The sequence below is a fragment of the Bubalus kerabau genome, chromosome 4, assembly GCF_029407905.1.
Source record: "Bubalus kerabau isolate K-KA32 ecotype Philippines breed swamp buffalo chromosome 4, PCC_UOA_SB_1v2, whole genome shotgun sequence".
Classification (NCBI taxonomy): domain Eukaryota; kingdom Metazoa; phylum Chordata; class Mammalia; order Artiodactyla; family Bovidae; genus Bubalus; species Bubalus kerabau.
Genome location: NC_073627.1, coordinates 107,155,102 through 107,181,127, shown reverse-complemented (window position 1 = coordinate 107,181,127; position 26,026 = coordinate 107,155,102). Strand labels below are relative to the sequence as shown.

General features: G+C 43.2%; 1 protein-coding gene across 1 annotated transcript; it reads left to right on the top strand.

The window, feature by feature from the left end:
• Window positions 1–9,531: 9,531 nt before the first annotated feature.
• Window positions 9,532–23,077, top strand: KCNV2 (potassium voltage-gated channel modifier subfamily V member 2). The gene is made up of 2 exons (XM_055578201.1): window positions 9,532–10,950; window positions 22,796–23,077. Exons 1-2 carry the CDS (start codon window positions 9,532–9,534, stop codon window positions 23,075–23,077), a joined length of 1,701 nt encoding a protein of 566 aa, XP_055434176.1.
• Window positions 23,078–26,026: the final 2,949 nt, after the last annotated feature.

Here is a 26,026-nt window from a genome sequence, read left to right as displayed (position 1 = left end):
TATGATATATATATATCACATGTGATATATATAGTGGAATACTACTCAGCCATAAAAAAGAATGAAATAATGCCATCTGCAGCAACATAGATGAACCCTGAGATTATCATACTAAGCGAAGTAAGTCAGACAAAGATAAATATCACACTACATCACTTAAATGTGGAATCTAAAATATGACACAAATGAACCTGCCTACAAAACAGAAACAGACCCACAGACATAGAGAGGAGATTTGTTGTTGCCAAGGGGGTGGGGGGCTGGAAGGAAAGGGAGTTTTGGATTAGCAGATGTTTATACAGAGAATGAATAAACAACAAAGTCCTACTGTACAGCACAGGGAACTATACTCAATATCCTATAATAAACTATAATGCAAAGCCCCCAAAAAATAGGGTTCAGGAATCAGGCATGTACTAACTTGCTCACTATCTATAAGAGCCTGGATAAGTGACCTGTTTTATCTGACACCTCAGCTTCCTAATCTCTAATGTGAGCAGTCGAACTAGATGACTATTAGGTCACTCCCAGCCTGAAAGTAGCACACGCCTTGTGCACAGTACGAATGCTCATATTTTACGATGAACTGGTTGCATCCACTTCCAAAATAGCATAACAGATGTCAAGATCTACTGGATCAGCTGGAGCAAAAAGAACAAAAAGAACCACGTTGAAAGACTGTCTATGTATGTTTAGTAGAAGCAATAAACAGACTTCAGATATCAAAGCGAGGTTTTTCTGAGTGAGAAACATTGCTAGGGGCTGCATGACCTGCCGCTGAATTACAGAGGAGAGGACACTGCCCAGAGTGGCAGACAGATGAGTCCCAGAGTGCAGATCCAGGTCTACTGGCCAATCACTGAGTAACACCAGGTAGAAAATCCACATCTCTGAACTGCTCCTTCTCTTTAAAAGAAAAATTAAAGAGGATAGATATGCTCTGGGAAAGTGGGGTGTACCCTCCAGATTTAAGTCTGATTACAAGACATTGACAAGAAGAAAGTTTAGTTACAGTCTTCTCTTCTTCCCATCACTCATTCTTTCTTTCTCCAAACTCACAGACAACTTTAATTTGGGTAGAAAGAATGTCAACTGACTAAGACACTTTGCAATCAACAACTGTTCCTATTCATTCCACTATTCACCTATGACAAGACAGGTAAAGTTAAAGAAGAGGAGGTCAGCAAAATCTCAACTATTCAACTATTGGAAGAAATTTGTTAGGCTTAGCAGAGACCTTAATAAATAAAAACTTTTTTTTTCTTTTTTATAAGCTGGGGAGATTGTTGTTTTTTAATTTCTTAGTTTGGGCTCAGGTACTAATTATACACATTTTCACATCAACTTTCAACTGAACAATTACAGTCTTAGTCCTATTCTAGCAGGGACCTCAAAGATCTTCAAGAAAAACAGCTTTCCAACTAAATCCTAAACTTCTTGCCTTTTCTCTCTCTGCCTTTTAGGATTAAGTCTGCATGAATTTGCTAAAATGTATTCGGCTAGCTTGTTGTTCTTTCCATTTGCCTCAGTTTCTCCCTTTGAATACTACTCTCTTCCCAAGCCATCTGAATCCCTTCTGTCATGTCCCCACACTCAAGCCTGCCCTCTACCTACTCACACTTCTCCACTCCATCCCCTGGCTCCATCCATTCCTCTCAAAATTACTTTCCCTCTGTCTCATTCCCTTTCAGGCTGGGAAGTGGTAGGCCAGTTTATGAGGTCAAACTCCTACAACCATGAGGTTAGTGTCTTCATTGTTCTTTGCAGCTCTACAAATTTAAAAGAGATTGATTCAGACACAGATAGTATCTTAACACTACCCTGCCCAACATGGTAGCCACTAGTCACTTGTGATCACTTAAATTAAATAAAATTTAAAATTCTGTTCCTGTTTATAGTCATGTTTTAAGCCGTAAGATTATTTCTAACAACATAGAAAGTTCTATTAGTCAGCACTGCCTTCACATAAAGGAATTCATTGTAATGGTGAGTTGCAAATATGACCATTAATTCTGGGCTGAGAAACTCTACAAGTGCTAAAAATGAATATATTTGTGTGTTATAAGTATATAATCAAGAGTTGGGGTAGGAAGTGGCTGGATGAGGGAGAGACAACTCTCTTTTGATAAGTATATTAGGCCCTGATTTGGGCAGAGGCAGGCCAATTGAAAAAGAGGGGCATTCTCTTTTTTGGCTGAAATGGTAAAGAATCTGCCTTCAATGCAGGAGACCCAGGTTGGATGCTTGGGTTGGAAAGATCCCCTGGAGAAGGGAGCAGCAACTCACTCCAGTACTCTTGCCTAGAGAATCACATGAACAGAGGAGTCTGGCGGGCTACAATCCATGGGGTGTCAAAGATCTGGACACAACTGAGGAACTAACAACTTTCTCTTTTTATATTCACAGGAAATCCTCCAGCAACCTATTTTACCGGTGAGAAAACTGAGACAAAAAGGTGTTAAGAAGTTTGCCCAAAACTCAGAAACCAGAATATAAACTCAAGTCTGCTTGAATCCCAACATTCTTCCAATTGTACCATGCTGCCTGTTGATCTGTTACCAGGGAAATGGGACTCCCAGTAAAGGTTCCCAGCCACTGGGTCTCAGAGCTTACTAGTTTTCTTTCCCTTCAAAGTAGGGCTTGGGGCCATGTAATATAGAGTAATAGATATTTTTTTAACACTTCCTTTTGAGATAATCCTAGATTCACATGCATTTGTGAGGATTAAGACAGAGATCTTGAAGAGCTTTTCAATATGTGTGTGTGTGTATATATATATCTAATAAATCACTACAGATGGTGATTGCAGCCATGAAATTAAAAGACTCTTACTCCTTGGAAAGAAAGTTATGACCAACCTAGATAACATATTCAAAAGCAGAGACGTTACCAACAAAGTCCATCTAGTCAAGGCTATGGTTTTTCCAGTGGTCATGTATGGATGTGAGATTTGGACTGTGAAGAAAGCTGAGTGCCAAAGAATTGATGCTTTTGAACTGTGGTGTTGGAGAAGACTCTTGAGAGTCCCTTGGACTGCAAATAGATCCAACCAGTCCATTCTGAAAGAGATCAGCCCTGGGATTTCTTTGGAAAGAATGATGCTAAAGCTGAAACTCCAGTACTTTGGCCACCTCATGGGAAGAGTTGACTCGTTGGAAAAGATTCTGATGCTGGGAGGGATTGAGGGCAGGAGGAGAAGGGGACAGCAGAGGATGAGATGGCTGGATGGCATCACTGACTCGATGGACATTAGTTTGAGTGAAGTCCGGGAGTTGGTGATGGACAGGGAAGCCTGGCTTGCTGCAATTCATGGGGTCACAAAGAGTTGGACACAACTGAGTGACTGAACTGAACTGAATATGTTTTTGTTTTGTTTTTTAGTATTTATTTATTTGGCTGCACAGGGTCTTAATTGTAACAAGTGGAAACTTTGGCTTTTTATTAAGATTTTATTTATTTTTAATTTTATTTTTTGGCCACACTTCAGGGCATGTGAGATCTTAATTCCCTGACCAGGGATCAAACCCATGCCCCCTGCATTGGGAGAGTGGAGTCTTAACCACTGGACCACCAGGGAAGTCTTCAATTTATATTTTTAATCTTCTTCAGACTGGATCCACTATAAGACTATCTTTATCCTAGAAGAATTTAGAAGCTATCAGGAAGCACACAAATAAATAATTAATATACAGCCTGTTAAAACAAAAATGCAATGCCATTTTCATCTTCCGATTACCAAATAAAGATAATAGCAGTAACACGGTAGCAAAAGCAGGCTGACAGACACATTCCCATATTTGATTGCTTAGAGTGTAAAGTGAGGCAAACTGGAAAGCAGGTTGGCAATACACATGAAATATTTCCATCTTTCAGCCAGTATCTTTTGAACCCTGCTACATATGTGCCAGGCCCTGGGCTAGACCCTGGGGGAAAATGGTAAACAGAGCAGACACTGTCCAGCCCTTCTGGAACTTTACTGCCCTGTCTTGTTTATAGGCAGATATGCTTTTGTGAGAAGTGTCATGATAGGCAAAGTATAGATGTTATAGAAGTGCATAAGAGGAAAGCTGAATTCAGCCTTAGGCTACTAGGGGAGGCATTCCTCAAGCAGAGGACAAGGGAAGGTAGCCTTCCATCCACTGAGTGATAAACAAGAGCTGGCCAGAGGAAGGAGACAGTGTCATGTGGAGAAAGAGTGTCCTAAATGGAAGAAGCAGCGGGAATGGCCCACAGGAAGGCTCAAACGAGGAGAGAATGGCCTAAAACATCTGGCAAAACTATCCTAAGGAATAACCTAGAATACCAAAACAAACAAACCAATAACCTTTTAAATAGATAGACTTTAACCACATCATTAGTTAAAATAGAATATTTAAAAATATCTATTTCAGTAAAAGATTCTTGGCTATGTTATAGAGGGCACACCCACAATACAGACTATTTTGTAGCCATTTAAAATAATGCTTAGAGTGCTTTTAAAAAAAAATACTGAAAATACTTATGTTAAAATGCTGAATGAAAAAGACAGGAAACATAATTTTATATCTAATATGACCACAATTGTGCTATATATATATATATATACACATATATATCAAATGAGGGCTTCCCTGGTAGCTCAGCTGATAAAGAATCCACCTGCAATGCAGGAGACCCCAGTTTGATTCCTGGGTCAGGAAGTTCCCTGGAGAAGGAATAGCTACCCATTCCAGTATTCTTGGGCTTCCCTGGTGGTTCAGACAGTGAAAGAATCTGCCTGCAATGTGGGAGACCTGGGTTCAGTCCCTGGGTTGGGAAGATCCCCTGGAGGAGGGCATGGTAACCCACTCCATTACTCTTGCCCAGAGAATCCCCAAGGACAGAACAGCCTGGTGGGCTACAGTCCATGGGGTCGCAAAAAGTCACATATGACTGAATGACTAAGCACTGCACAGCAGCGTAATCAAATGAAGGAGACAAGTTAAAAGATTGATAGTGATAGTCTTTTTTTTTTTTTTTTAGTATGTATGCTGTCAAAGAAAGCATGGTAGTCTTTTGATAGTGAGATTACAGATGATTTTCATGTACATGCTATTTTATAGCATGATGTTTACTTAGTCTGGGGCAGAGCCCAGCCCCACCATTTCCTATCTGTGTAATCTTGGTAAGTCACATCTCTGTGCCTCAGTTTAGTCATCTGCAAAATAGGAATAATTATAGAACCTATGTGACAGATTGTTGTAAACATTATCATAGTAAAGTGTCTCAGCATGCTGGTTATTAATAAATATTAGTATTCTGTTAAATATATTAGCATTCTATTTTTAAATTTTTCTTTAATGCACTTTCATGACTTTTATAATGGGAAAATCACTTTTCATGAAAAGAAGTGCTTCATATTGTAAGCTAGTGGTATGTGTTACCTTAAATGAGAACACTGAGACGAGGCAGCTCACCCATTCTGAGAAAACAGAGGGATGTGAGAGAATGGTCTCTGAGAAGGTGAAATTTGAGCTGATTTTTGAAGACCAAGGATGTAGAGAGGAGAAGGGCAGTGGAAAATTCTAGACAAATGGAACATCAATCAAAGACTTAAAATCTTAGGAATCTTAAGGCAGAAGGGGGCTGGAAGATTAGCCAGCCCATCTTTCCACCCACTTGGGTCTCCCTCTGCTGCACACCCTACAGATGCTGACATGCATCCAGGGAGGAGGAGCTCACTGCTTCCAGAACAAATCCATCCTCTGGCTGGATAGTTCTTTGTTAGGAAGCACCTCCATATTTAGACGCTCATCTACCACTGCACTTGCGTACATACATATCAGAGAAAATCCAAGTCACACATTCACACCATTACACACACATGAGAGTATTGATCACCCAAGTATGGTCCATTAAGGCAACACTCCTCAATTTACCACATGGCTGTGGTGTTTGTAGCTTGACTCTGAGATGCCTTATAAACATTACTAATTCTATAACTTTTAAATGCAAAAAGTCATGAGAGTGTTCAAGTTTTAGGTAAAAAGTAGCACATGATTGCAGTTGAGGAAACAAAATATAAAAACAGTGATGCTGTCACTTTTTATAAAAGCATAATTCTTCCGAAGGGAAAAGATGACTTTTAGCACCACATGGAAACTCTTGTAATGGTACAGCCTAAAGAAGAGATGGTGCTGGAAAATGGAAAAGTGTGTGTCTGGAGAAAAAGCATCAATATTGTATGCTGGAGAACCCTGGAAATCCACTAAGCAACTCAAGAGGCCAGGCCTGACCTCTGAGGCTTTACTGAAAGCTTGTAAGTCTAAGCCCTGTTGGAAGCTGAACACCATCTGCCGATGTTAATCTATCGAGTGCAAACCTTGTGGCAATGTTACCTGCCCCAACACATCTGAAGCACAGTTAGAACTGAACTGCATGATAAAGATAACACAACAAATCCACGAGGAAAAGATCAGATTATTCAATTAATGCATTTGAACATCCAGATAAAATCCCAGAAAATAAAGCTGGGTCTCTACTTCACTGTCAACATCAAAATTAATTCCTGATGGATCAAATCCTTGCATGAAAAATGAAACTGTAACAAGTAAATTTTTTAAGAATGGCAGAGAGGCAAAGAGATTTTAATATGACGTAACACCCAGAAGTCATAAAATAAATATCTTACATGGAAAAGAATTTCACCAAAGGATAACAGGAAAGTATTTGTAATTCATATTCCAGGCAATGGGTCTGTTTTCATAATATAGAAAGCTCTCCAATGAATCAGTAAGAAAATACCAACAAATCAGTGAAAAATAGAGAAAGATACAGCAGCTCTTAATCACATGAAAAGATGCTCAGTTGCATTCACAATAAGAGAAATATAAAGTAAAATTAACTCATGCATCATCTTTCATCTATAAAATGGCAGAGCACAAGGAGTGTGATAATACACTTTCATACACTGATGAGCTGTCAATTAGTAAAGCTTCCATAAAGGAAATCTGACACCATCAATCAAAATTACAAATACATGGTCTTTGAGGTAACAGCTCCACCTCTAACAATTTATCTTTCATACATCCTAACACATGTAAAATAGTGTGGGTACCAGGTTATTAGCTGTATTATTGTTTATAAGAACCAAGATAGAAAACAACCTGAAATCTGTTACTATCAAACTACTAAGTGGCTACCTTCAAGATGAGGCAGATATTTATGTTCAGCTATGAAACCACCTCTAAGATATATGGTTAATTGGAAAATCGCAAAGTGAAAGTGGAAGTCACTCAGTCGTGTCCTACTCTTTGTGACCCCATGGACTATATAGTTCATGGAATTCTCCAGGCCAGAATACTGGAGTGGGTAGACTTTCCCTTCTCCAGGGGATCTTCCCAACCCAGGTCTCCCACATTGCAGGCGGATTCTTTACCAGCTGAGCCACAAGGGAAGCAAAGTGAATCGCCTACTATAATTTGTGTTAATAATAAAGAGCTATTCAGATGATATAGATGGAGACAGATTTTTGCTTGTATATGTTTAGAATATTTCTGGAAGGGTAATCAAAACCTCAGAGGTACACTCAATAATAGCGAGAAGTTCGAGTTGGGGGAGAAAGAAATTTTCTACTAAAATGCATCTTTGTACTTTTCAAATATTTTGTCATGAACATATATTAGCTATTTGAAATATTAATAAATTGAATTCAGCAACAAATTCCTGCTTGAAACTAATCCCTTCCTTTTCTCTGCTACCCCTGTATTTTTCACTCACTCATTTGTTGTGCTTGTATATGTATTTGTATCACCTACAAAACCAAGAACAACTTGAGGGCTGCAACTCTGTCTCTATCAAGTTTCTATCTCCAGCATCTAGCACAGTGTCTTACACAGAGCAGGAGAATTTTTTTCTTAAGTGATGTCTTGAAGAGTGATGAAGACTTTTTCATGGAAGGAAGTCTCATTACTTGATACAGCAGCTGAGCAGGGCTGCAAGACCTTAAGAACATTCTACCTTACAACATGCCCTTATTCTTTAAAAGAAGGAAGGGAGAGACAGAGACAGAAAAAAGAAAAAAACTGAGAGACACAGAGAGAGAGAAAAAAACTGAGATGGACTCAAAGATCAGACTAGACTTTAGAGCAGTGCTGCCAGGAGGAATACATGTGGGGGGAAAAAGTATGATCATGTGACTGGATGGGAAGGAGACCATTTGAGATCTTCCATAAAGAGCCTCTTGATGAAAGTGAAAGAGGAGAGTGAAAAAGTTGGCTTAAAGCTCAACATTCAGAAAACGAAGATCATGGCATCTGGTCCCATCACTTAATGGCAAATAGATGGGGAAACAGTGGAAACAGTGGCAGACTTTATTTTGGGGCTCCAAAATCACTGCAGATGGTGACTGCAGCCAGGAAATTAAAAGACACATACTCCCTTGGAAGGAAAGTTATGACCAACCTAGACAGCATACTAAAAAGCAGAGACATTACTTTGTCAACAAAGGTCCATCTAGTCAAGGCTATGGTTTTTCCAGTGGTCATGTATGGATGTGAGAGTTGGACTATAAGGAAAGCTGAGCACCAAACAATTGATGCTTTTGAACTGTGGTGTTGGAGAAGACTCTTGAGGGTCCCTTGGACTGCAAGGAGATCCAACCAGTCCATCCTACAGGAGATCAGTTCTGGGTGTTCACTGGAAGGACTGATGTTAAAGCTGAAACTCCAATATTTTGGCCACCTGATGCAAAGAACTGACTCATTGGAAAAGACCCTCATGCTGGGAAAGATTGAGGGCAGGAGGAGAAGGGGACAACAGAGGATGAGATAGCTGGATGGCATCACCGGCTCAATGGACATGGGTTTGGGTGGACTCCAGGAGTTGGTGATGGACAGGGAGGTCTGGCGTGCTGTGGTTCGTGGGGTCACAAAGAGTCGGACACGACTGAGCAACTGAACTGATGATCTAAACAAAAGGTAAATGCTGAGAGGAAACACTTGTCAGGAAGTCTACTTTTTAAGCATTCTGTTGTCATTTCTGTCCCTGTTCATGGTGGGTTTACCTAGGACAGAGGCTGCAACTTTAACAGTTAAGTGTCAAGACACAGGCGTCTACAGTCTATAGCAAATTCAGTTGATGCCATCTCAGCACACAGACACTGCTCGCTTCCTAAGGACAGGGTTGGCAGACACTTTTATTAGCAATCATCTTTGCCACCTTCTGATTATCTACAGATTTAAGGCCACATAATCATCCTCTGCGTCACAGAGAGGGTGGGGTGGAAACTAAGAGTCTCTAAATCCCTCCTAACACTTGCTTCTTCCCTACCAGCAAGATTAGAGCAGTCAACAGCTGTTGGCATATGTACCCAGAACAGACAGGCTGGACTGGGCTGTCCAGAGCCTGAGGAAGGCCAGTTCTCAGGGCAATGCTGGGGACTCCAGGTCTGCTGGTCCAGGCCTGTCTCTCCGAGACAGTAGAGGGCACATGACCAACTTCTAGGGGCAGTGAGCAGGCTAGGGACCCGACCACGACCAGGAGGGCAAAGCCAGGGCTCCCATTCCTCCAGCTATGCTGAAACAGACTGAGAGGAGACGGTCCTGGGGCCAGAGGTCCTGGAATACTACAGAGGGTGAAGACGTGGCCCAGGAGGCGGGGAGTCAATCCCACCGCAGGAGCATCTGCTCTGTGGGGGGCCGCTCGGGGTCCCAGGCCAGCATCCCACCGTGGATCGAGGGCAACTATAACTACTACATCGAGGAGGATGAGGATGGGGAAGAGGAGGAGGAGCTGTGGAAGGATGAGCCGGCCGAGGAGCAGGACCGACAGCCAGGGGAGGCCGCCGCCACCACCGAGCGAGCGGAAGGCGACGGCGCCGACACTCCACTCGTGTCCACCACGCTGAACGTGAACGTGGGCGGCCACAGCTACCACCTGGACTACACGGAGCTGGCCTGCTACCCCAAGACGCGCCTGGGCCGCCTGGCCACGTCCACCAGCCGCAGCCGCCAGCTGGGCTTGTGCGACGATTACGAGGTGCAAACGGACGAATACTTCTTCGACCGCGACCCTGAGGTATTCCAGCTCATCTACAACTTCTACTCGTCCGGGGTACTGCTGGTGCGTGACGAGCTGTGCCCGCGCAGCTTCCTGGAGGAGCTGGGCTACTGGGGCGTGCGTCTCAAGTACACACCGCGCTGCTGCCGCATCTGCTTCGAGGAGCGGCGCGACGACCTGAGCGAGCAACTTAAGATCCAGCGCGAGCTGCGCGCCCAGGCGCAGGCAGAGGAGGCAGAGGAGCTCTTCCAGGACATGCGCTTCTATGGGGCGCAGCGGCGCCGCCTCTGGAACCTCATGGAGAAGCCTTTCTCATCCGTGGCCGCCAAGGCCATTGGGGTGGCCTCCAGCCTCTTCGTGCTCATCTCCGTCGTGGCACTGGCACTCAACACGGTGGAAGAGATGCAGCAGCAGCCGGAGCGCGGCGAGGGCGGCGGCAACCCGCGGCCCTTTCTGGAGCACGTGGAGACACTGTGCATGGCCTTCTTCACGCTCGAGTTCCTGCTGCGCCTGGCCTCCACGCCCGACCTGCGGCGCTTTGCACGCAGCGCCCTCAACCTGGTGGACCTAGTGGCCATCCTGCCGCTCTACCTGCAGCTGCTGCTTGAGTGCTTTACCAGCGAGGACCAGCTGCACGTCAAGGGTTCGCCGAGGGAGCACGACCTTGAGACGATGGGCCGCGTGGGCAAGGTGGGCCAGGTACTGCGCGTCATGCGTCTCCTTCGCATCTTCCGCATCCTCAAGCTGGCGCGCCACTCCACAGGTCTGCGCGCCTTTGGCTTCACGCTGCGCCAGTGCTACCAGCAGGTGGGCTGCCTGATGCTCTTCATCACCATGGGCATCCTCACCTTCGCCGCCGCCGTCTACTCCGTGGAGCACGACGTGCAGGGCACTAACTTCACCAGCATCCCGCACGCCTGGTGGTGGGCCGCGGTGAGTACCATGGCCCGTGAGCTTTCCCTCCCCCTTCCCCAACTTGGCAGAAGCTGCTGCTCTCCTTCCTGAGTGATGCCGCCCTCTTTGCTTTGTTCCATCATCTTTCCCCTGCCTTGTTTAATCGTCATTGCTTTCTCATTCTCACTGTCCTCAACCAGAAAATATAAAGCAACAGCAGCAGAATAGGTTAGGTGTTAAAAGGCTCGAAAGACATAGTCCAGGAAGAAAGACGAAGTCCAAGGAGCTTGACTTGGTCCTGACGTGATTCTAGGAATCTCCAAAGCTAGATTTAGTTTTAATACCCCTTAGAGGCTGATTTTAAGGAACAGTGATTGTTCACGGATGAAGCCTGAGAACTTCATCATCATCACTCATGTTATCTGTCACTTATTGAACACCTGTTGTCCTGAGTGGCTTATAATGCTTATTTCAGCATCACAACCATTTGAAGTGGCTAGGATCACTATTTTTTAAGAGGAAAAATTTCCTTCAAGTGTTGAAGGAAACTGTTGATGTCTGCAGGGGAGGAAATAAGGCTTGGCTGAAGAGTGTCAACCCTCACAGAAATTTCACCAGTTCTAGCTAAATCTGAGCATCTAACACTGAAACCTGCTCTGGTATCACAAAAATTATTTCTGGACCTGGCATTATTGCCCCATTTTACAGCCAGAGGAATTGAGGTGCAGACAAATTGAGTGTAGACACACAGATAATAGCAAAGTGAGGATTGAAATGCAAGCCTGCCCAACTGCAAAATCCATGCCCTTTCCCCACCAAAACCCATGCGCTTTCCACACTCCAGCACTGCCTTTCTCACGCTTGAGTTTTTCTGCATTCCTTGCTTAATTTGAAGTTAGTGCATGAGTTATTTTTGTCATTATTTTCTTTGGTGTTTGTCTTTTATAATAATTTATGCCATTTGCTCAAATATCTGTTTCTCATGTGCTAGACTAAATCCTTAGGAAAATCCCTGAATTCCTGGAAATGTTGATTGAGTCTTAAGTCAATGAATGAATTGACATATGTTCATAGGAAGGGGCTTTCTTGGTGGCTCGGTGGTAAATAATCCACCTATAATGTAGGAGATGCAGGTTCCATCCCTGGGTCAGGAAGATCTCCTAGAAATGAACATGGCAACACACTCTGGTATTCTTGCCTGGGGAATTCAATGGACAGAGGAGCCTGGTGGGCTATAGTCCATAGGGTTGCAAAGAGTGGGACACGACTGAAGTGATTTAGCACACACACATGCCACATACACACATAGGAAAGAACTAGGTGTATGCTTTCCTTATTTTTTAATTAGCTTGTTTATAATGCCTTTAAAGACATTAAGCAAATATAACCAGTTTTTGCTGTGTTACAAAATAGATACTTTTGACATTAATATTGGATATGATATAACCCACAGTCTGGTGTAAAGTTCTGATGTGAACCTACTCAGGGCTCCTACTAAGAGTGTAGCATAGTAGGATGGAAAATTGAGGATTAGGTTCCAGTCACAGATCTGCTAATAATTAACTGTGACCCTGCATAATGTGTGACCCTTTCATTACCTGTGAAACCTTGCCCCCTTTCTCCCTGGCCTCAGTCTTCTCATCTCCAAGAGGAAAGGGTATATGCTATGCTATGCTATGCTAAGTAACTTCAGTCGTGTCCAACTCTGTAAAGGGTATAGAGCTCTACAATTCAATGAGTCTCACTTCCCTGGAAAGCAGAGTACTGACGTGTACAACAGGATTTGTGAGCTTTCCTTGGTGACAGGATGATGTTCGGTTCTTCCAAATAAACATTTGAGCCAAATGCTGCTCCTCTGATCATATTCCAAATGATGAAAGGTCATCCCCATAGTAGATAACCATGTGTACAGATGGAACAAATGGAGCATGATTTATCCATTATTGGATAAATAATGGATTTATCCAATTTATTGGATGAATAAATTTATTTTTTATTTATAAAAAAAATTGTTTATAAGTTTTGGCCAATGCATTGGCCAAACACATGCATTGGCAAACATCATTGATGTTAGTGATGAGTAAAGCAAGGAGGGAAAAGAGAAAATCCACAGGCTGATGACATAAAACCAAGTTGTAGAAAGTCAAGTTTTCATTCAGCCAAATATTTTAGAAGGCTAGCGTATGTAAGCTGGACCTAGTGGACTCTTTGATATTGTATTTTTAATGCACAAAAGGTTTTTTTTTTACCTTTTGTATATTAATATAAAATTTTTGATGAGAAGTCTGTTGCTAATGAGTTTTTCTCTTTAAAAAATTTCCTGAAGTGAATGCCTAAGAATCTCCTTTAATGTCTTGATCTGTTTGATGTATAATACTTAAAAATTTTCAACTTATCCTCCTTTTTATATTAACTAAAATCATTTCAAAGTTGGTATTTTCTATAGATTTGACAATAAAAATTGAATTATCATTCAGTTTCTATCTATAACAAAGTTTACCAATTATTACTTTTACCAGTGTGATTTTTCTTTTTTTCTCTCTATAAGACATGGTTTTCATAGGCCAGAATTTGCACATGTCAACCTACCATTAACCAGCCTTAACCTTTACCACTGGCATTCATCCATTTTGTTCTCTAAGAATTAGTTATACTAGTAAAAATCATTATGAATTAGACAAAAGACTGATTATCTGTATTTGTTTCTGAACTAACCTATGAAAACAATGGGAACAACTCCCCTTGAAGATTCCTCAGGACCAATATATTATTAACCCAATTCATCTATATATTTCTGATGACACTGCATATTGTATACTAAGGGCCCTTATTTGCAATAAAGCAAAAAGAAGATGCAAAGTAAAACGATACAAAAGATTAGGACCAAATCTTCAAGTAACCCTCAAAATCCATTTTCATTCACTGAGCAAGATTTTTTTTTTTTTTTTTTTTGAGCACTTAGTGTGCCAAGGAGTATTCTAAACTCTAGGGATACTGAGTGATTGCGGGCGGCAGGAGGGGGTGGGAAGTGAAATTCTTTCCCTCATGGAGTTTGCAGACTCATGGAGAGAGATAATAAATTATTTCAGAGGTTAGTGTGTTTTTATAGGATAGAGAGTGATCCGGGTGGTAGAATCTACCTTTGATATAATAGTGGAATAGTCAGAGAAGCCTTCCTGGAAAAGATGACATTTATTAAAACTTGAGTGGTGAGCAAGCTCTGACTACTGAGCCCACAGGCCCAAGAATCAGCAAGGTGCCGCAACTATTGAAGCCCATGAGCTAGAGCCTGTGCTCTCCCACAAGAGAAGTCACCGCAGTGAGGAGCCCACGCACTGCAGCTAGAAAGCAGCCCCCGCTCTCCGCAACTAGAGAAAGCCCTCACTCAGCAATGAAGATCCAGCACAGCCAAAAGCAAATACATACATAAACATAACAGTGTGTACATATACTAAAAGAAAAAAAGAGCTTGAATGATGAGAAGAAGCTCATCTAAATAGGCATGACTGAGCAGACATAAGAATCTGAGAAGTAGAATCCTAATGTATGATTATGAGATCATACATCTCATAATTTAAAAAATTTTGAGCACACACGCATGATAAATGTGTAGTTATTCATAAGTTATAAGCTATTTATTGCTGTAATAATGATGCATTACAAACCACCCCAAAATTCTATGGCTTAAAATGTCAAGCATCTTTTTGGCTCATGAGTTTTCAAGTCAGCAACTCAGGCTGGTTTCAACCACAAGATTCTTGTCATTTGGACTGATGTCAGCCACTCATGTCCCAGTCTGATGGTCACCTGGCTGACATCTGGGATGAAGAGGGCGACTAGGTCTTTCCTCATCCAGGTGGCATGTATCCATGGCTGTGGCAAAGAGCAAGAGAGACAGAGTGTGCAAGCCCAATCATGCAAACTCTGATAAGCTTTTGTTCTTGTCACATGCTCAACGCATTGGCCAAAGTAAATCACAAGGCCAAACTCAGAGTCAAAGGGCAGAGCAAATTAGCCCACTCCCCATAGGAAAGCACCACAAAGTTGTATGGCAAAGAACCTGGATACAGGAAGACAGAGAGTCTTGCAATATAATCAACCTACTGCATTAAGATATTACCTCTCAAATATATTATATAGTTCAGAAAACATACACTCCCACATTGAAAATGTAAAGATGAAGTAAAGAAAACTAGTATTGATATTTTCTTGGCCCACTGCAGTGCTGTAGCCTTTGTGGTGTACTCACCCACATTAGGAATGCGTTCTCTAATCCCTCCTTCCATGTGCTTTTAGTGCTCTCAGACAACCCAGCATCTGACTTGTTTTTAATAATCTCCTCTGTCTCTATGCCAAGGATCCTGCAACTTTCCTTAGTAATTCAACTCAGGGTTTTTAAGAGAAGCATGGCAATTTTCATTATTGTGAATTCTCCTACAGCTGCAGAACAAATCCCTCATGTACACTCATGTCTGGAGATGCTCATGCATTAGAAGACAGTCCCTGCTCATCTGTCAAATGTAGGTTATTTGTAAGCATAATGTAATAGGAAACATATGTAAAGTACTAGCTCATACGCTATCCACAGTAAATAGAAGCTACCATATCTGACTAGTTGATAGTCTTTATCACATGGAAACAATCATCTCTGCTTCCAGATTCATTTGGGGGAAAATAAAACAGAAGTGATTCCTTCTCTCCTGGGGAAAAAAGAGAGACTATAAGATGCACAAGAGGGTCAGCTGTTCGATCCTGGGAGAGCTTCTGAGCATGCAGATAAACAGGCCCAGGCCCAGAGGAGCTCCAGCCGTGTGGAGGCTCCCTGGGTTGCCTGGGTGTGGGGAATGCATGGCACAGCTTAACAAGCACAGTTAGCTCTGTGATCAAGCTGTAAGCATCGGCCTCCGTTGCGGCTGTGTTTCTGAGGAGAAAAGCAACAACGGGATGGTTGAACAGACCGTTTCCTTCTGAGCTTGGCAGAGCAAGTCAAAGCTGCAGAAACCAGATAGGAAATTATATCATGAACTCATGTCTTTAAAAACTAACAAAATCTCTTAAAAAAGAAAATTTATCTCTGGCTGAGGCTTCACATAATTGTGGCCCACAGACTTTGTTCTTGTTTCTGTTTTCCTCAAGTCTGTTATCATTTCCTTGCAAATAGGTGGCTCTTACAGGATCACTGAGATTCATTTTATTCTTATCACCTGCTTTCTTGGAGAAGGCCCATTTGAAAGGTGAATCAGGAAAACAGAAACAAAACCACGGTATTTTAAACAGAGGGCATTTGATACAGGGAGATTGATACATAGGCTGGAAGAGCAAAAGGGGGAAAGTGAGATAACCTAAAGATTGGTGAGTATAGGAAACAATGTTGGCCCCGGAATTAGGCGAGCAAATAGGAGAGGGTAGAGTTACTGGAGAAGGCGATGGCACCCCACTCCAGTGCTCTTGCCTGGGAAATCCTGTGGACAGAGGAGCCTGGTGGGCTGCAGTCCATGGGGTCGCGAAGAGTCGGACACGACTGAGCGACTTCACTTTCACTTTTCACTTTCATGCATTGGAGAAGGAAATGGCAACCCACTCCAGTGTTCTTGCCTGGAGAATCCCAGGGATGGGGGAGCCTGGTGGGCTGCCGTCTATGGGGTCACACAGAGTCGGACACGACTGAAGCGGCTTAGCAGCAGCAGCAGAGTTACTGGAACCTAGGAGTACAGAGCAGGAGCCGCTATGGCTGTGTCCTGACATCAGGACACCCAAGATGGCACCACGAGGCTGGTGCTGGGTGTGCTAAAAGAGGCCTGAGCTGTGGCTCTCTGTCATTGTTGAGGGATGATGACAGAAACCAGATGCAGCAAGAGAGGCCCTCACTTCCTCATTCTATCTTCTGGTCTCCCAACAGTGTCTCTCATTGGCAGAACCTCACCACGAGACAGCAAGCAAGGGAACCTGGAAAATATGGTTTGCATCCTTCCAGTTGCTGAATTACAGAAAAGCGCACAGAAGGGAATGGGGCTTGGAGCCGAGAAATAAGGAGTAAAGGTTTGGCACAGAAGGCATTGAAGTTCTCCTGGCTCCTTCAGAAATAGCACAGGAGCCATCAACTGGGCAAAGGCTCTTAGGCACTTCTGTGGCTTTTGGTCTGGTGGACTCCTGATTTTGAGGTGGTCCCCTTTTAGCTCTGTAAGCTCTCCCTGTTGGCCAATATAACTCGAGTGGGACATGATAGAATTGTAGAGGATAGGGAGAAGTGCCAAGTAAGCTGAGAATGTGACGGCATCATCATTCTTGTATGCCTTTCTAGGGACAGAGTCCAAACTGGCCTTAGCCTCTGGACAGCCTCCCCATGATGGTACAATTCATGTACATCTCAGAACTTTCATACACACAGGAGACTGGTTGTGCTCTTCCAGGAGATTACCCATGACCTCATTCTAACAGGGCTTCCACTGATCAACACATTTTTTGAATTCCACTGAGGAATTGTTCCACTGAGCACGTGCCACAACATCTGCGACATGTCCACTTACTTCTTCATAGTGGAGTTACATCCTTCCCTTTATGAGGCTGGATTTAATGTTTTTAAATAGTTAAGATCCTTGAGTTTAAAACCAGCCCAAAGGTTAATCCTCAAGGTGGATAAGAACACTTGTTTCAAAATCATACCACTGAATTCTCTGTATAGATTATAATCCCAAGAAGGAATTCCTAAAATATTTGTAGTAGCCACAGCCACATGGGTAGGCTAAGTATAGTCTTTGAAGCTAAATTCATTAAAGGACAACATGAAGTATGTGATAATCTGAGCCAGAAAATGTTGGTCTTTACTACCTCAAATTCTTTGGGAATTAAGAAGAGGAATTAATTCTTTGGGAAATCAGTTTTGTTCCTTGAAATCATTATTCCTGGATGTAGGGATTACTAGGTGCTAAGACATAATCTTGGAGTAGAAAACGGCAACCCATTCTAGTAATCTTCCCTGGAAAATTCCATAGACAGAGGAGCCTGGTGGGCTATAGTCCACAGGGTCACAAAGAGTCAGCCACAACTGAGCGACTGAACACAAGATGTAATTTATGACGAGGACACTATGAAGGAACTAAACATTCCTTGCTGAAGGAGAAATTCAAGTATAGTTATTCTAAAGTTTCAGAGACAAATTGGATGCTTGTCCTCCTTGTAACATTTAGCAGGTCAGGATTTGCTGACCAGTGGGTGAGCTGCTGGGGAAAGGCTACCTTCTGGCTTTGGGAACCCAAGAGCTGGGAAAAATATGTAAATTTTCAACAGAATGGTAGAGTGGCTGAGCCAGCCAATATTTTCAGGATATTAAGATGGATGGTGGAAATTTCGGTCACATGTCCAAACCCAAATCCTGCTAATGAGAGAACTCGCTCTGTGAGGTCACTGGAGTCATTCTGAAACCTTCCATTTTTAATGCTCTCTCAGGGAGAAATGGTTTGGCCTGTAGAATGTGGAGAAGAAGTTTCCATAAGCCAAGGAATCCTGGGTTCCTCTGGAGCCAAGAAGCAAGAACCAGATCACCAGTTAAATCAGATTATCCCCCAGACAAGCAGTGCATAAATTAGCTCTGCATTTGGAACAAACTCTTCAGAATCAGTCATACCGTCTCCTAGCAGAAGAGATCTCTTGTCTAAAAATAGAGATCCAAGACATACAAAAATATTTAGATCATATTATGCACATCAAATATTTAATCTTTCTTCAGCCAATTCTCTTTGCTTCTGACTTTTCACTCAAAGTTCAGCCAAGAAAAATTAAAAAAGAAAGAAGCTGGGGTTGGGAGAGAATCAAAGCCAACTGTGGGGACTGAGCAAAGGTTTAAATCAGGCACTTTGTCTCAGTGATTTTCCTTCCTGTGTATCCTCATGTTTCAAACCCACCCCCACCCTCTCAGTCCTGGATCCTTGAGGGGCTGGTTTAGACCAAAGTCTCTGCTTTGGCCTTTTGTGGGTGCTTCCTGATCTGAACTACCCCTTCCTGTCACTCACCCTTTCATCCAGACTCCAGCTAAGTTGACTGACTAAACACTCACAGAGAGGTGTGAGTAACGGGGCTAGTGACGTATGGAAGCTGTTCACACACCTGGATAGAGAGCCGATGCAGTTTTTAACTTTTTATTATATATTGGCTTGCAGCTGATTAACAATGCTGTGATCGTCCCAGGTGCACAGCAGAGGGACTCAGCCATAGGTATCCATGCATCCATTCTCCCCTCCCCTCAGGCTGCCACATAACATTGAGCAGAGTACCACGTGCTGTGCTATAGGGCCTTGCTGGTTATCCATTTTAAGTATAGCAGTGTGTACATATCCATCCCAAACTCCCTAACTACTCAGGTTCTTTTACGTTCTGCGTGGCCAATGACAAGAAACATACACACACAATGCAAACTTTTAAGATTAGCCCATGATCTTATTTTATCACTGTCTCTCATCACCCTTTAACCAGAAGGTAGGAAAAGGAGACTCTGTACTGGAGACATGGTGTACCATCCAGTCTCCCCTAACAGCATTCAGCATGAGTCTCTTCCCCAGTCTGTTGGACTAATGAGCACAACTAACATTATCCCTTATATACCAGTGCCAGACACTCCTTCAGGTGCGCTAGTGGTAAAGAACCTGTCTGCCAGTGCAGGAGATGTAAGAGATGGGGGTTCAATCCCTGAGTGGGGAAGATCCCCTGGAGAAAGGAATGGCAATCCACTCCAGTATTCTTGTCTGGAAAATTCCATGGACGGAGGAGCGTGGCGGGCTACAGTCCATGGGATCGCAAAGAGTCAGACACAACTGAAGCGACTTAGCAACAGCAGCAGCAGCCACTCCTTTAATTCCCTAACAACCCTCAGAGGTACACACTATGATTCTTCTCCATATTTCAAAAGTAGAAACTGAGGTAGACAGCATTCAGGCCACTTACCCCAGTCCCACAGCTGTGGCCTAGGGCCATATCTGCTTCCTAACCTAGTCTATGCCCTCCTGCCTCTCTCAAATGCAGGCTTGAATTTTCCTACTAGGAGAGGAGCATTCCCACACTCCACCCCCAACCCCTCCAACACACGCACACCCTCTGCAGGTCTCTCTCTGGAGATGGAGTAGTGAGAGGTGGCATGTCACCTGTCCCAAGAGGAGTTGCATCCTCCCTCTTTGATAGGCTGCATGAAGCTCTGGTTCTTATCAGGGCCACCAGATTTGCCCAGCTGGCCTACTTGTCCATTTCATTCTAACTCATCAATCACACTTTAAGTTCAAACTGACCCTTACGTCATCGAAACAAAAAGGTTTACATTTCTAAGCTAGAGGCTGTCTCTGTACAGACCCACAGGGTGATCAGATCTGTACATTTATACCGTATGCTGGAAAATTGTGCAACACAAATCAATAAAGCTGACACTGCCCCCTGGAGTTGTGCAACCCACAGTCTTTTCAACTGTAATCAACAGCCCTGCCTAAAAGACTTCTAGTAATTCTGCCAAGAGTCTGGGGACTAACGGGAGTCTTAGTATATGAGGCATAAAAAACAGGCCCCGAGAGATTTTCCTGGGCTTTCTCTGGCTACATTGACTGATAACTAGTCCCATGGGTATCTGCATTTTAAAACAGAAGCTTGTTAACCTAAATAAATCTCTAATTAGTGGAATTTAAAGCAGTAACAAGTGTGATAGGAAGGATTTCATGCAGGGTGAACCTATTTGTGGTCGGTGATGTCTTACAAAAGTCCCTTTGAAGAATAATGAGTGTGTTTCTCCAGACATTGGCAATTAAACCACCTTAAAGATAAAATATCTCATTCGAACTACCTAACAGCTCTGAGAAGTATGAGTTCAGTTCAGTCACTCAGTTGTGTCCAACTCTTTGTGACCCCATGAACCGCAGCACGCCAGGCCTCCCTGTCCATCACCAACTCCTGGAGTTTACCCAAACCCATGTCCATTGAGTCGGTGACGCCATCTAATCATCTCATCCTCTGTCATCCCCTTCTTCTCCTACCTTCAATCTTTCCCAGCATCAGGGTCTTTTCCAATGAGTCAGCTCTTTGCATCAGGTGGCCAAAGTATTGGAGTTTCAGCTTCAACATCAGTCCTACCAATGAACACCCAGGACTGATCTCCTTTAGAATGGACTGGTTGGGTCTCCTTGCAGTCCAAGGGACTCTCAAGAGTCTTCTCCAACACAACAGTTCAAAAGCATCAATTCTTCAGCGCTCAGCCTTCTTCACAGTCCAACTCTCACATCCATACATGACCACTGGAAAAACCATAGCCTTGACTAGACGGACCTTTGTTGACAAAGTAATGTCTCTACTTTTTAATATGCTGTATGAGAAGTATTAAAGTTGCCCCTATTTTAAGGATGAGAGGAGGACAAGAGAGGAGGCTGATTTTAATGTCTTTTGTGTGCCTGATAGTACAAAGCACTTTATAATCTTTTTTCCCTGAACTTTATACTTTTTATTTTGTATTAGGGTATGAAGTAAAGTGTTAGTCACTCAGTCATGCCCAACTCTTTGCAACCGCATGGACTGTAGCCCACCAGGCTCCTCTGTCCATGGAATTCTCCAGGCAGGAAAGCTGGAGTGGGTAGCCATGCTCTTCTCCAGGGGATCTTCCTGACCCAGAGAGGGAACCTGGGTCTCCCACACTGAAGGCCGATTCTTTACCATCTGAGCTACCAGGGAAGCCCGTGTTGGGGTGTAGTCAATTAGCAATGTTGTGGTAATTTCAGGTGAACAGTGAAGGGACTCAGCCATATATATACATATAATCATTTTTTTAATGTAGCCTTCATGAGAACCCTGAGACTTAGTTATTAGCCTCCTGTTTTATTTTTTAAATTTATTTAATTGGAGTATAATTGCTTTATAATGTTGTGTTGGTTTCTGCTGTACAACTCCATGACTCAGCCATAAGTATGCATATATTCCCTCCCTCTCGAGGGCCCCTCGCACCCATCCCCCACCCCAGCCTTCTAGGTCACCATGGAGCACTGAGTTCCCTGTGCTGCTCAGCAGGTTCTCATTAGTTCTCCATTTTATAACAGTAGTGTATATATGTCAACCCCAATTCCTCCCACCTCCTCCCTTCCCCACCTTGGTGTCCATATGTTTGTTCTCTATGTCTCTGTCTTTATTTCTGCTGTACCATTTTTCTAGATTCCACATATATGTGTTAATATGTAATACGATATTTGTTTTTCTTTCTGACTTACTTCAGTCTGTATAACAGGCTCTAGGTTCATCCACATCACTACAAATCACTCAATTTCATTCCTTTCTATGGTTGAGTAGTATTCCATTGTTTATCGCTACCATACCTTCTATCTTCCTGTTTTAGATGCAAGAACCAAGGCTTAGAAATTCCGAATGCTTTGCCCAAGGTCTCTCAGCTGGGAAGGGTCAGAGTGAGGACTTGAACCCAGGTCTGACTGGTTCTAAGCCCAAGCTCTTTCTAGTACATGTACCATGTAGGCAAACCCAGGGGCCCTGTTCTAAATTTGGCCCCAGATGAAGGAGGCAGAGGCCTGCATTCCTTGAGCATGTTCTACGCTGGGAACTTCATGCGCATGCTCCTCTGTGACCTTCACGACAACCCTTTAAAGGTATTACCTCCGCTGTATTGTAAGAAAATGTATACATGACGGTCAGGATTTAAACCCAAGCCTTTCGGCTCCAAAGCTTGTATTCTTTCCATGACACAAGTCTTGCAGGCAAAATTCCTGGTACCTTCGAAAGCTGGCCCCACGGGGAGCTGTTACACGACCAACAGGCACCTTCAGGGGGGTGGAAGGCACCTTCCTACCTGGTTCTCTCTTCTCCTACTTCTCCCTCTCGATGCTAACAATTCCATTCTACTTTCCCTCCCTCACAGGTGAGCATCTCCACTGTGGGCTATGGAGACATGTACCCAGAGACCCACCTGGGCAGGCTTTTTGCCTTCCTCTGCATTGCTTTTGGAATCATCCTCAATGGAATGCCCATATCCATCCTCTACAACAAATTCTCTGATTACTACAGCAAGCTCAAGGCTTACGAGTACACAGCCATACGGAGGGAGAGGGGGAATGTGGAGTTCTTGCAAAGAGCCAGAAAGAAGATAGCAGAGTGCTTGGCTGGAAGCAACTCACAGGCCACCCCAAGGCTAAATAATTAATATCTCTTAGTACATGTGGCTGGTTGAAGCCATGAACTTCAAGGCTTCATTCCACTTTCCTTTTTTGTTGTTTTTTATTATAGGAATGACAGTGAAAGGGCATGTGAAGCAGACACACACAAAAGGCATTCAGTTCGCAAAGTTCTACCTCTAGAAATGTTCATTTTGGCCCAAACTCAGACTGCCTCCTGCTACTCTTCAGTGATGTCGTATAAGAGTCTGGCCTGCTCAATGACACTGATATTGAAAACTCCTCAAGAGGAGCAACAGTTCCTTGTATTTCTCTTGTAGCTTCTTGTGGCTTTTCAGTAAATACTTTTGGACTTGAGCTGACTTGAATTTCCTGGTTGAAATTAAAAAACATTCCTAATTGTCTAGAGAGAGGGAGTGTTGCCCCAGGAACTCGCTGAGCTTTGGATTTAGACCAACCTCAGTCAGAAGTCCAGGTCTCCCAGCTGTTCGATTTGGGACAAGTTACTTTTGACTGTCAGAGCCTCAGTTTCAACTTTAAATTACACTTTAAAAGGAAAGCTTTCCTTACAATATCAGCATGGGGACTGGAGATGATCCTTACAAATGCTCAATAAATGGTAGCTGTTAAAATTGTTAGAGCAGGTATTGTGTGGTTGATCCTTGACTGGTGATTCTCATTCAAGGGAGATTTTGACAACTCCTCCTCACCCCTTGCCCCAGTACATTTGGCAAAGTCTAGAGATGGTTTTGACTGTCAACACTGTGATAGAAGATTGGAGGGGCTACTCGCACTGGTAGGTAGAGACCTGAGTTACTGCTCAACATGCTCTGGACAACCCTATCGCAAAGAATTATCTGTCCCAAAACATCAGTAGTGCCAAAGTTGAGAACCCTGGGCTAGCTGTAATGTGGGCGCCCCAGACTTGACTTGTGAAACATGCCTGAGGGGGTTAACCCCCTCCCTTGACAGGAGTCCCTACGTGTCCTCACCTCTCAGAGCCTTCTTTCCTTCTCCTTTCCATGAACAGACAAAAGCAAACAGAAAAATCCTCTGCCTTTGGACAACTGTTCTGAGCTAAGCACTGAACAAAGTGAATTAAGTGAGCATGGCCCTCTGTTCTGGGTATACTCTGTGGGTCAGAAAACCAATTCCTACAGGTTCTTTCTCTCCCTGTCCCCTTGTCCTTTTAATTCTTTCCTCCCTGCACAGGACTGTTGGCAAGTAAAGTCCTGGGCATTAGAGGCACTTTTGAATGGAACAAAAAGAAATTCCCTCTGTAACAAGGGGCTTGCCATGCTGACCATCAATTTTGTCTCAGGGCAGGATCAGACCTCCACTTGTGTTGTAAAAATAAGAGTAAAAGGGATTTCCCTGGTGGTCCAGTGGTTAAGACTCCACGCTTCAAATACAGGGGACATGGGTTCGATCCTGGTCAGGGAATTAAGATTCCCACACACTACATGGTGTGACCAGAACATTAAATATTTTTTTTTTAAGTTTAAAAAAAATAAGAGTAAGCATTGTGTGCCTTCTTACACCAGCTGATGGGCTCAGTGCCACAGCCAGCCCTTCTCCGGGAGGGGTGTGCTGATGAAATGCATGTTCTGGGGCTGTTGAGGCATGAGGGATAGGAAGGGCCAGTGTTTGTCACCCCTCCCTCTGCTCAAGACCCAGAGGAAATGACCCTGACCCTTCCGAGCAGAACAGGCTCCATGAGAGATAGGGGCAGGAGTGGCAGAGGGAAGGGTGGGGAGGTCTTGATGAGGAAGATGAACTTTTCCAGGTCCCTGGGAGGAAATCTGGTCAATGGCAGAGGCCTCCTCTTCCCAGTCTCGCTGGCCCTATCTGCTTATACAGCTGTGCTCTGCCTCCTGAGACAGCGGGACTGACCAAAGGGTGAAAAAACAAAAAGAAGTATCATTTTATGAGCCCAACCATGCACCAGGAACAGAATCAGTGTTATTTCACTTAATACTTGAACAGTCCTAAGAAAGCAGTTTTCCAGGTGGTCCCTTAAAAAGGTTCAGTCACATTGACCTTGACAATGAAACTGGATTCAAAATCTGACTCCACTAACCACTATGAAGTTTAACAATATAAAATTGCTATTTTCTTAAAAAAAAAAAAAAGATAAATATTGGTGGTTTCATATGGTGTAACTGAATAGCTATGTGGTCACTTAATTTCTCTGAGTCTCAGTTTTTGCAACGTTAAAATGGAGACAGTAGTGGTGTCTTCCTTAGGGTTGTGGGAGTGATTAAAGGACATAATGTCTTTAAAAAACCTTAACACCCTGTTTAGCACATATTAAGAACTAAATACATGTGGCTGCAATTATCATTATCTCTGCTATTTTGCTGGATGTACAGAAAAATATGTAATAGAAAAATTGTACCAGCCCAAAGAAGGTTGTTTATCATCAGGGAGAGAATTCTATGGGTTTAGTCAGAATCCTGTTGCTAGCCATCTTGCCATCCAGGGCTGTGCACAAGAATCCAGACCAGTCTGTCCAATAAAGTCATCAATGATGATGGATCAATGTACTAATACTGCATAATGGCCACAAGCCATGTGTGGCTACTGAGCCCTTGAAATGTGGCTAGTGGGACTCGGGATCTGAATTTTTCGTTTTGTTTAGTTTAGTATAATTGACTAGTAAAATAAGATTTGTTTCAGGTGTGCAACACAGTAGTTCAATATTTTCATAGATTCTACTTCATACAGTTATTATAAAATACTGAGTATATTCCCTGTGCTATGCATTACAACCCTGAAACTTATTTCTTTTATACCTAGTAGTTTGTACCACTTAATCCCCTCCACTTGTTTTGCCCTTCCCCCACCCCTGCCCCTGGTAACACTAGCTTGTTCTCTGTATCTGAGTCTGCTTTTGTTTTTTCATTTTTTAAATTCTACAAGTGAAAACATATAGTATTTTTCTTTCTCTGACTTTTTTCGCTAAGCATAATACCTTC